This window comes from Myotis nattereri (assembly GCF_964212035.1).
Source record: "Myotis nattereri genome assembly, chromosome: 1".
NCBI classification, from domain to species: Eukaryota; Metazoa; Chordata; class Mammalia; order Chiroptera; family Vespertilionidae; genus Myotis; species Myotis nattereri.
Window position 1 is genome coordinate 181,875,410 of NC_138075.1, and position 12,537 is coordinate 181,887,946.

At 44.5% G+C, this 12,537-nt stretch overlaps 1 protein-coding gene across 4 annotated transcripts in view; it reads right to left on the reverse strand.

The window, feature by feature from the left end:
* SEPTIN11 (septin 11) overlaps positions 1-12,537 on the reverse strand; it is a 92,742-nt gene that overhangs the window by 34,232 nt on the left and 45,973 nt on the right. For all 4 annotated transcript variants that reach the window (XM_081100918.1, XM_081100916.1, XM_081100919.1 and 1 more), the window contains exons 2-3: positions 11,127-11,241; positions 1,730-1,925 (exon numbers count right to left, since the gene is read on the reverse strand). In XM_081100918.1, the coding sequence (XP_080957044.1) occupies positions 1,730-1,925; positions 11,127-11,241 (311 nt within the window). The remainder of the gene's footprint in view (positions 1-1,729; positions 1,926-11,126; positions 11,242-12,537) is intronic.

The window sequence follows — 12,537 nt, forward strand, 5'->3', positions numbered from 1 at the left end:
AGAGGCCTCCAGCTGCAGCGATGAGGATCGGCACAGGACTAGCCACTTGCTGGTCGGTGCAGGTGAGTGCAAACCCACCCGCCTAAGGCAAAGTCCCTGGTTAGAGGCGGGCAAAAGCGTAGGGGCAGGACTGAGGCATGACTCTGAGCCAGAACAGCAGGTGGAATCTTAGCCGCAGGATGCTGGAGGATAGTCTCATTCCTGCAGAAAGGGGTCCTGAAAAGGTCCAGTTGCTGCCTTCCCAACGGTGTGCACACACTTTAACCCCAGGGAGAAACCGTGCGGGTCCGAGATGGAGACACGCCTTGCTCTGAGTGTGCACCGTGATTGCACAGCGACCAGGGGCCCCAGCTCTCTCCCGGGCTCCCACAAGGCACCTGTGCTCTTTAGCTGGTCGCCAGGGTTTTCTCTTCATCCACTCCACTTGGCATTACCAACAGCCTTCAGGCAGTAACCTCGCCATCATTGCTTGGCACTGAGGTCGTAAGTTAAGAGCAACTGCTCAGCTGCAGGGTCTGAGCTCAGCTGTCCCCGACCCCTACACAATGTACAGATAGTCCATTTTGTCCAGCAAAATAACATCTCTCACTATATCTAACACGTTCTTCTGTTAGTACCGGACAATGTTTATTGAAGAGCATTTAAATTGCTCTATAGATAAAACAGAGCTCAGTGCTCAGCTATATAAGGAATTAAGTATTTCTTTTTCATTACCGTGGTGCTCGTATAGATACGCGACAGTTAAAATACAGGGTGGGCAAAAGTAGGTTTTCAGTTGTGAGTGCATGAAACAGACTTTATTCTTGTATTACTATTTATTAATTATTGTATTATTTTCCATACAAACAACTATAACCTACTTTTTGCCCCTCCCCCATCTATCTAGGCAATGCGCATTTCTAGATAAAAAAAAATAGTTCAAGTTCCTTTATACAAAACACATGTACATAATATACATAGTTTTGAATAAAAAACCAAACAGGAAAAGCCCTGGTGCTAATGAAGTTTCTGAGCTCTAAGTAAACACACCATCATTTGTTGACTTGGTATTCTATTCCCACAATGCTGTCACCGCTCAAAAATGTCTCTGGAAGCCCCCTCCTGGAAACATCTTTGGGCCTGGGACAGTTTTATTTTAACTTTCTCAAACTTCTTTTGAGATAAAATGAAACACTTAAAGTAGTCAGCCAGAAACTAAGATTTTCCCAACAGATCTTTCATAAAAATGTTTCCTTCGCTTAGGGTGTTCAGGAGCAACCCGAGGCAGAAGTCACACAGGGGAAGGGTTCTTCTTGCAGCGATGGTGGAGGCCCCTGGTTATCGGGACACACTTGGTGGAGGTTCCAGGGACCTAGCCCAGGGCCACAAGGTGGTTGGCAGTAGGGGTTTCCGCTAACTGTCCGGTGGGGCAGTTGTATGTTTCTGTTCCTTTAAATTGATTTTCCCGACGGGAAATCCCCCAAACCTGGTTCCATAGCCCTCCTGGAAAAATGCCATAAGTTACCTTATCCCTTCTAACACATCCCCTTTCTGCTTACACTAGCTGGAATCAATTACACAGGCTGATTCTGACTTTAAGAAAATGTCTCAGGACAAGAACGTGTCATCTTTTCATCGATACGGTGGGACCAACTACCATCATCAGTGAACATTCAGCCTTTGAATTTACCAGGGATGGATCATGTTATTGCTTCATCCATTTATATCCCCACAAAATCCCAAGATATACCTGTCATCTTTATTTATCTGGTCTCCAAATCCCACAGTGTCCACGATGGTTAATTTCAGCCGGACGTTGCTTTCCTGAAGCTCATAACTTCTGGCTTTTAACCGGACGCCTGGTTCATTGTGAGTAGCGGGGTCGCTTTCAAATTTGGTGTTGAATAAAGTGTCCATTAGCGTGGACTTGCCGATGCCTGTCTCACCTACATGACCACAGGGGAGGAATCGGAGAACGTCAGTGCCTCATAACCATGTTTGTACAACTTCTAAAAAAGCCACTACCAACAGGAATCCCTCCACGAAAAGACAGTTCTTCCCAGGTGAGCTTTATTGAATACCTCCCTAGGAATGTCATAATAATTAGTTTTAGAAACTACTGAGCAGAAAAGATCTTGAACTTACAGATCAAGATACTCTTCTTTGGCTCTAGAGAAACAACCTGTGTGTACATTACAAAGATGTAAAGGGTATCTCTTCTTCTCCTGATTGCTGGTGTGTAAAACTGTTGCCTAAAGGAAATCATACTGTTGAATTTCTGTTACTAGGAAGAGACATATTCCATTTATACTGAATTATCGGATACCAAGTACTGCTGTCATAAAGAATTACATTTTCAAAACAACACTTTGGAGAGTAACAGTCACAATCACACGCCCACGAAGTGACTGAGTGCTGACTTTGTGCCAGGCGCTGTGGCCAAAGCTTCCAACGCGTGACCTACTTAAACCCTATCACAATCCTCCATGAAGCAAACAGGTGCTCCTGTCCCCTCCGTTTCACAGCCGGGCACGAAGGCTCAGGTAGGGTGTAGGTAACTTGCCTGCAGTCACATTATTCAGTGGCAGAGCAGGGTTCTAACCCAAGTCTGTGTGACGAACACCTACACTGAGCCAACAAAGCATCCTGACTTTCCTATTACAGAAAAATCGGACTGCCCAATATTTTCCGCTTATAGTTATGAATTTGTGTGCATCCTCTATATTATCCTCATTGTCTTTTCCTATTCAGCTGGAGTCCCGATGGTAAACATTTACTAGAGAGTTCTGCCAGTTTCAGAGTGATGTCTGAAACAATGAAACTGAATCATGTTAGATGACCTGCGACAGTGGCCTTATTAATTCACCTTGATAATTTAAGTCATTAAGTGTTTGCCGAGACCCTAATATGTGCAGAGCAGAGTGGCATGTACCTGGTACCACTATACTAATCAAATGGTGAGACACAAATGTGGAGCTGCAAAGAACTTTAGCCCGACCTTCATCATAAAACCAAGAAAATTCTCCTTCATTCTAATTCCAAATTAATTCTGAGTCAAAAATAGTTGGCAAGGAGAAAGAATCCACCCCACCCTTGTCATGGTGCTGGTGTTAGTGATTCAATACGTGATGGCGGAAAAGGGGAAGTAGAAATCAAAGAACGTTATCCATAGGAAAGTCTTTTTATTTTGAATTTGGAAAATCTCCCAATTAGGTTTCCAACTCAATTTGAACATGCTAATATGCCGCAGCCCTTCCAGCAAATCCCAGGAACAGGTCCTCTTCTAACGGGTTTCGATGATGCCGGTTAGGATGGTGACAACTGCATGGAGAAAAAGGAACTCTGGGATTTACAGCCCTGAGGCAAGTCTCCCACTGTAATGGCAAAATCCACTTAATTATAAGTTCCATACTACTCACTGTTTTCCAACATAAAGCAAAAGTGAAGGAGGATGGCGTTTTTCTGGATGTGAGCTTTCTCTAGGGAGCAGCCTGTGTGGTGTGCCACGGACTACAATGATTCATTAGAGAATGAGCTGGTAAAGTATGTTTGCCTTACTTTTTGACCTTGCCCATCGGGCCCCGGATACATACAAGATCAAAGCATTTCCTCTCCTTTCAGCCTTCACTCAGCCAGTATTTTTCCACTGCTTACTCTGTACACCAAGCTCTGTGCCCCGTTCTGGGAATACGACAAACTAGCCTGCTGTGGTATTCTCCCATGCCATAGAATCTGACCTGGAACATGACTGAATGAATACCAATCAGACTCTAATTTATTATGATGGGAATAATATTCTAAGTGTCCGCCATAACCACATTCCTCTTATGAGCAGGACAATACTTTATACCAGGGGTGGGCAAACTTTTTGACTCGAGGGCCACAATGGGTTTTTAAACTGGACCGGAGGGCCGGAACAAAAGCATGGATGGAGTGTTTGTGTGAACTAATATAAATTCAAAGTAAACATCATTACATAAAAGGGTATGGTCTTTTTGTTTGTTTGTTTTATTCATTTCAAACGGGCCGGATCCAGCCCGCGGGCCATAGTTTGCCCACGGCTGCTTTATACCTAGTGACCACAGGTAACTAAACCAGGGCTAGCCCCCTGAACAGAGGCACCCATGGAAGCCTAATCATGATGCTCTGAGACAGTGCCCCATCCTAGGCAGTGACCTGTCTATCCAATCAGAACTCCTCTGCTTGGCAGTTGGAGTGAGAGATACACAATCTGCACACATGACAATGGCACAAGAAAAGCTATACAGAGAGAAGTGAATAAGCAGAAGCCATGAGGCAGCAAAGGCTTCAGGTAAACTGAAGATGTTGACAGACCATTAGCTGGGAATATAGAAGAAAGAGAGCAGATAGACACAATAGAGCTTAGTGTCTGAAATTCAATCTATACTAATAAAAGGGTAATATGCTAGTAATATGCTAACTAGGGTAGATGTCTTCTGGACATCCATCCAGACAAAGCCACAGTGGCTGCAAGGCCCGGGGCTCAGGCAGCTGCCATGGCCGGCAGTGGCAGCAGCAGCGGGGTGATGGGGGCAGCGCCTTCCCCTAATCAGCCCGGTTGCCTTCCACAGAGGGAGGCCAGACTGCGGCTTAGGCCCGCTCTCCATGGGGAGCGGGCCTAAGCCATCAGTAGGACATCCCCTGAGGGCTCCTGGACTGTGAGAGAGGGCAAGCCGGGCTGACGGGAACCCCCCTCCCCAGTGCAGGAATTTTCGTGCACTGGGCCTTTAGTCATTAATAATACTTGAGCATTTACTATGTGACAAGGATAGGTGCTGGGCATAAAATGGTGACTAAAAAGAGACAGCAGACACTGAGTGAACTTCGGTAACATCCTGAATGTCATTCCAGATCTCCATGAAGTCTGCCTGTGTAGCAGTTGAGACATTTTCCTGTCTTCCTTATCTTCCTGAGTGTTCTTACCAAAAAGGCCCGTCGTAAGAGTAACCTATACTAGTCTGTGCTCCCTAACATAACATGACAGAGCTCAACGCTGCTCATATCCATGGTTCATGGCTTAACAAAATAACTTTGAGCAAAACAAAGTTACTGAGTACAGTAACAAAACAGGGCTCCCACTCTTAAGATACTTAGAATCAGGTAGGCAATCTGATACGGTAGGCACTCCAGGCATTTTACATACCTGTACATGTGTACCTTTCTCAAGTGCAGCAAACTTCTTTTCACAGTTTACCTATTTTCAGGCCAGAGACAAAGGGATGACAGCAGTACTGCCTTATAAGGTAAAGGTTCTGTCTGTAGACAGTAATCCATTCAACTTTCTTTCCCTCAGGACAGCAATAAAGCCTTCAATTTCCCTGGTAGGGACTCTCGGTTACCATAACAGGACTGAAATTACCATCTCATTGACTTGGCTGAGAATTAGTTAAACACGCGTCAATCAGGAACACCAAGCTTTTTTTTTTTTTTTTTTTTTTTTTAAGGTAATTTATCATTTACATTAGGGAGGAAATTAAGAACAATTAGCATTCCAGGCCCTACTTACAGCACAGGGTTAATCAATGGTTTGGAAAAACCACTGTTCCTTTAAATTTCAGAGTGCTTTACTTTCCATTTCTATGTTCTGTGCTTTTCAGAGCTGTAATTAGATACATCTACTCCAGAAGCAGTGTGATTCACCAAAAGCAGTTCAGTAAGAAATGACAGCTTTTGGAATAAAAGCAATCCTAGAACTAGGAGAGTTTTCAATGCGTTAGTTTTTGAGGCCTCTCTCCAGCCTCCAAAAGGAGGACAATGTCTCTGCCTTTGAGAAGAATATTTTTGTTCATTCTAATTGAGTAACTGAAAGCCTCCCAGGCATAGATTCCAATTCACATTAAACAGCGGTAACAATATTTTGAGAAAATGAATGACTAACATCAACGTTGAAGCATTTCCAAACTCCTCAGCAGAATACCTGGCCTTTATTAAAAGTTAATTGGAAAGAAAAATGATCCCGATGATCTTTTATGCTGAGATTTGCCACTTGGTAGATTTTTCCGAGTGTGCTGTTTTGTGTGTGTGTGTGTGTGTGTGTGTGTGTGTGTTTCTGTTGTAAATTCATCTACCTAAATGCTTAGTTGTTAAAATAATTAGAGATTTACTTCTGAAGCACTCCCCGCCCCCCCCCCCCCCGCCCCCTTGGCTTCTGTTTTTCTGCTCCCGCCGATGCTGGTGAGCATGACACCCACATCACAGTGGAAAGCAGCCCCGCCTCTTCCGTTCTCATCTCAGGCTTACTTAAATCTACAAGCTCTTAGTTGGACATTGAAAGAACAAACAAGCAAAAAAAACCCAACAACAACAAACAAGCAGAAGGACTATATATTATTAATTAATTAGAAGGGAACTATAGATTGACCGAATAGTTGCTCTACGATGCAGCATTTTTACTCTGATGGCCAAGGCTGAGTACTGGAATGACTAGCCAAGTCACTGTGCAGGAAGGTCTGCCACCTGCTCTAAGGAGTCTCCATTTTATTCTTGGTTGGAGCCAGGTAAGCAGAGAGCTATGTACCTAAGCTGTGTCATTTCATCTCCTCAGAGAATCGCCTTTGATGAAACATGCTTTGGCTAATCCCACCAGCCTGCAGGAGGGATTTGAAAGAAAAGCATGTGACACTTGGGTCCATTCCACTGACCTGGGGACCCTCAGGAACCTGGGCCTAGACGTGGGGACATTTATCTTTTCTGAAAGCCCACGGGGGAACCTTTGTCCAGCTGAAATTGTGTTTCACAGATACTATAAATCTGCCATTGTTAAACTTTTAACATACTTGGCACATGGCATGTGCTCAATACGTATCTGCTGAACGGCTTTCCACCATGCTCTGACCACTGGCTGAAAGGCAAACGCATTCCTGATAGGCAGGTCTGATGGCTTTGAGTTCTGACTCTCTCTGACTTCACTTTACTTTGGGGGGGTAATTGTATCTTTATTCATTTACTCATTCATTTCACCCTGTAGACCACTTTCTATGCTTTCCTAGAAAAGCAAGATGGGATAAAAGAAAGTTCACGATTTGATTGTAAAATCCTGCAGTTTATGTTGACACTACAGCCTTGACTAAAATGATCTTAAACTGGTGAGTTTTCTATTCCTCTTCTGTCATCCCCTCAAAACAACTATTGCTGAGTTACTTTAAAAATACCTATTTCAAAATGCATCGTTGATTACTTTGGCCCTGTTGTTGGGCTGATTCCCCTTCCAAAGAGGGGTGTTACCGTGTTTTCTCCCTCTTCGCATGTGCACAGAGACCCCACATACGGCTGCAGCAATGCTGAAGTTTCTCGCAGAGCTAGTGTCATTTTGGAAAATGAATGAGGAAGATATTTACATTTTAAATTGTGAAGAAAGGCTGAACACTAATTTAGATTCTCTGGAGTAATACAGCCTAGGGAAGACAGAAAAGGCTTCATTTAAACCGAAGGGCAGCTTTGGGGTGATTCAGTGTGTTGCAAGCAAGATGGAGAGGGAGGGAACTATGAACTCTCGGGTGTCCTGGTACCCAGTTTAGCTTCAAGAATTCTCTTCCCGGTTAAGTGAACACTACTCTCTCACTCTTGTTACATTTCTTTCCAGAGCTCAACAGAGATGGATGCTGATAACAGACATTTAATTCAGTGCCTCTAAAACTAGACTAAGCTCCTGCCAGGATTAGTTTCTGCCCCGGTTCATTTCCTCTGTTTGCGACCCACAGTACACCTTGCCAATAAACAAATTTTGAGAAACATCATCAGTTTCCTTACTAGGCTCATAACTTTTTTTAAAATCCTCAAGTCCCTTCCATATTTACCACATGAAAATAATTTAATGGTGCTATAAACAGCAAACACACACATACTGTGTAAAAAATTACAAATAGACAGTCGGATGACAAGGAGGAAAGAAAGTACCATGGTTGCTCTTCAGCTAAATATGACACCAATTCCTCTGAGGACTGTCAGAAGCTAGAACGCTTTTTCACAGACTCTTACTTTAAAAATAGATGGACCATTGATTGGCAGAGAGTTGTTTTCCTATACAGATATTTTGCTGTAAAATATTTATGGTAAAAAGATTTGATGCATTCCACTCTCTGAGGATAAGTATGCTTAATATTAATGCTGACACCCCTGTGTCCCAAAGAGCTAATGCTGGCTCTAACCAAAGGGCTCCAAAGAGTTATGGAAAAGAATCTGTTGGCTTGATACACTGGCAGGGAAGGGCAGCCAGGACTTACTGTGGAGTGAGAAAAAGAAAACACAGCCTGGCCAGTGTGGCGCAGTGGTTGAGCTTTGGCCCATGAACCAGGAGGTCACGGTTCAATTCCTGGTCAGGGCACATGCCCAGGTTGTGGGCTCCATCCCCAGTGTGGGGCGTGCAGGAGGCAGCCGATCAATGATTCTCATCTTTGATGTCTCTCTCTCTCTCTCTCCATCATCTGCCTTCCTCTCTGAAATCAATAAAAATATATTTTTTAAAAACACACACACAGAAGAATATGAGCCGCATGAGCTCTAAAACCAACATTAGTAAGTTCGTATATAACTGTGAAAGAGCTGCTGTACCTGTCCAGTGTGTGCCTCCCTTATGCCCGTCTGCCTTCTGGTCAAGTCTTCTCCCCCATGGGAACCTCTTGTGTTTGGAGCTGGGCTTACCCCATCTCCCTCCCTGAGGACTCCGGCCACCATTCACTATATGGCCTTTTCAGTGTTGGGGGTTGAGGAAGAGTCTTAACGGAGTTTAAACTGGATTTTAGCAATTCTCTATGGAAATTTTCCTACTACAAGAGCAGTAAGAGAGAGAGAGAGAAGTGCAATGTTGCTGGCTTTGAAAATGGAGGCTCCAAGAGCCACTAGAAGCTAAAAAAGCAAGGACATGTAGTTTCCCCTAGAGCAGTGGTTGCCAACCTTTCGGACCTCATGGACCACCAGTGAACCGCGGACAACCGGTTGGCGACCGCCGTCCTAGAGGTTCTGGAAAGGACTGTGGTCCTGCCAATGCCTTGAATGTAGGCCGATGCCTTGACCTTGTAGAGAACCACAAGATAATACTAATAGTAATAAATTGGTGTTGTTTCTTAAGCCTCCAAAAATAATTTCCAAGTACAGAACGATGTAGAAAGTTTCTAGAAGGATTTCAGTGTTATTTCTGTGGAACGGAAATGCGCGTGAAAAACAGAAAGGAGGGGTTTTTTTTTTTAAACAGAAAGTATGTACTATTTTTGTTAGTTTGAAAAACTAATTTTAAACATGGCTAAGAATAGAACCAGAATCTAAAAAAAATCTAAGAATCATAGGTATTGTTACCCACCCAAGTGAGTCAAAATAGCAGCTGCTCTGCAAATCCAACAGGGCAGCACGGACGTGGCTTGGGAGGAATTCCGACCAGCATCATACCTGTGCTACTTATTTAACACAAGGGGTCAGCCCAGGAACCCACACACCCACTTCACACCATACACCCTGTCAAACCAGGTCCGCCCAGCAAGTCCAGTGCCCCCGGAAAGTTCCCCAACCTGCAGGGGCTGGGACATAACTCTCACATGTATTTGTGAAGCTGATTTTGAAGACGAGGCTGGGGGAGGCAGGGAAGAGAAGCCAGAATAGTAATCAGCCTACAATTCAGCCCACTTTTCAATAGAAAAAAAAAAATCAACAAATTGCCAACAAATTGCTATGCTAATGAGGAACTGCAGGCTCTGCAAGCAGCATTTACTGTAAGAGAAAAGGCAATTCATTTATGCCACGCTGTAGAACTAGCTGCCACTCAGGAGGCGCCCTGCTGAATTTTAAGCGGCTTCATTTGACGTAGGGAAAAGGAGAAAGCAAGCAGGAGAGCTGGCTGCCTGGTCCTGGACCTCACGCCAGAGAGCGAGCCGGTCCGTGTGCCAATCAATGGTGGCTTTCTGCTGATGAGCACCCAGTGCAGCAGCTGCATGCAACATGTTCAAATACTTCCAAACAGGGAAACACCTGCCCCTCCCCCCCATGGGGATCATATTAAAAAATGGTGGTTCTTACATGGAGTGCACGCCTTTTCTGAATTCATCTCACTCTCCTTGGACAAGAGAAGTGAGTCTGGTACATTCTGCCAAGCCCGTGTCCACTGGGCTCTACAGAAACACAGAATTCCTGTTGCTCTACCTCAGAGTGAAGTCTTGGGGGTCCATGCCCAGAGGACAATGGCAACAAACCAGTGCCGTCCAAACCACTGCCCTGCAGCTCAGCCGGGCCACTCATCCATCTGGAGGACCTGTCGCAGGAAAGGCCATCACCTGTCCCAGGAGCATTTCTGCTTCAGATCATCAGGAGATCTGTACTTCTGCCTTCCCCCTGTCCACCTTCTTTTCTACCTTCCTCCTCTCGGCTTAAAAGGGATACGACCAGAGAGAAGAAGAAAAATACCACAGCCAGTGGCCTCGGCTAATGTGTGATGTTTTAAAGGGTATGAATAAAATGTACTGAGGATACAAGTGAGCCAGATCTCTTTGACCTTTGCCATTTGTCTACCAGGAATAAATTTAGGTCAATTTTAGATTCCAACTTTAAGGATGAAAGGTTAACCTGACAACTGGGCAGAAAGTTTATTTCAAACATGAAACAGAATTTTAAGTTGTCTTTGCTCTCAAAGCAAACATTTTAAACACTGTACGTTTATTAAAGTAGTTAGAGTAGTTTCAGATTTTACTTACTGTAGGTAGAATATCTGTTAAAAGACCCCTAATGGAGGTAACTAGTGCACTGCAGTTAGGGACCCCGGCAACACATGCTTAACAGGCTTCTGAGTGGTCTTGCTATGTATGTACATCTCAGTTCCTGCTTTTAACTAGTGTCTAGTTAGGGCCTAAGTCCCTCCCCCTATCAAAAATGAAAATAAATGATTTAATAACAACATTAAACTGACCACTAAGTAAAAACAGTTTGAGTAACACCACAAAACTTACAAAGCATGTACCCAAATACAAGAATCTTTGTAACGGTGGGACATATAGACAGTGGGTATTATTGTCCTGCTTTACTAATGAAGAAAAAAAAAAGTGAAAATGTCATTCTGCTTATTTCCTTGAAATGAGTCTCTCGCACAGGCACCTGCCAGCTGAAGGTCAGACTCCATGCCCGGCAGCAGGTGATGAGTCACTTACCAACACACAGGATGTTGAAACAGAACCCTTGAGAAGTCGACTTGTTGACCAGCTGGTCAGGAAGACTGTCAAATCCAACATGGCCAGAGAGGGACAAGTTTCGGAGCTCTTCATTCTGGAATTGCAGAGGGGAAATGTCTGAGAATCCATGAACTGCACCACCTGGGTACCACACGTACGGACAACACCCTATCCCTTCCTTTCTTCCTGGCGTGCCTGGGAGAAAGAGCTGGCCTCTCTACCCACACCCTCCTTGGCTTCTACACAACTGAAGAGATTAACAATCCAAAGCACGCTCTTTCCACAAAATCACATCCACTCTCAAGTGAATGGTCTCCAGCACAACTTACTCCCGGTTACACGTGCACTGATCCAGGGAAAATTGAGCTTCTAGAGGTGACTATTTCAGATACGTAGTACGAAACATAAAAAACTCCAACCATTCTGGTAGCTTTGAACACTCAAGAAAAACTTTCAAATGACTTTCAACCCACAGTAAAAACTAAATAACACTCTTCCAGATACATGGAAGAAGCTCCGAGACGCTCACAGAGGAGGGTACATTCTTGTTACAACTATGGAAATTCTGCAGCTGCCATAATGTCACATATTTAAAACTACTCAGCACATGAACTGATCCCATCGCCCCCATTAGCTGGGGAGGCTTCTTAGGGCTTCTTTGCTTTCCCCTACCTGGCTCCTAGCCAGGCTCCTCATCCAACCGTCTCAGAGTTTACTGAAGGAGGCGGGATTAGGCAGTTATACATTTCAAAAGTTGGGTGAGTTATGCTGTTTTATAAAATGACTAGAGGCCGGGTGCATGAATTCGTGCACTGGTGGGGTCCCTTGGCCTGGCCTGTACCCTCTCGCAATCCGGGACCCCTAGGGGGATGTTGGATTGCGGGTTTCAGCCCAATCCTCGCAGGCCAGGCCAAGGGACCCCACCAGTGCACGAATCCATGCAACAGGACTCTAGTATGCATATAAGATCTTTGGTTAATCTCTTCCCGCCCTCCCCCGACTCCCTTCCCTCTGAGATTCATCAGTCTGTTCCATGTTTCCATGCCTGTGCGTTGAGCGTCTGCCCCCTGGTGGTCAGTGCATGTCACAGCTACCGGTCAAACAGTCGCTTAGGCTTTTATATATATAGATGCCTACTGTCTCCATGACTTTGAAGGCATCCCAAGGGTGTTGGAGATGACCTGCGAAATCTTTCCTTCCCAGGAAAGCAGAGGTCAGCAATGGTCCTTCAGTTACAATACCACAGTTATGGCTTGGCATTCCAGAAACTGGATACTGAAAGCCTTCTTGAAAACACGACTCCTGGTGTTCTGGCTATGTTGCCAATGAACTTTATATTCAAAATGCTAAAATTTAGATTAAAAAAAGAGCCTCAAATTTACAGTTTAAT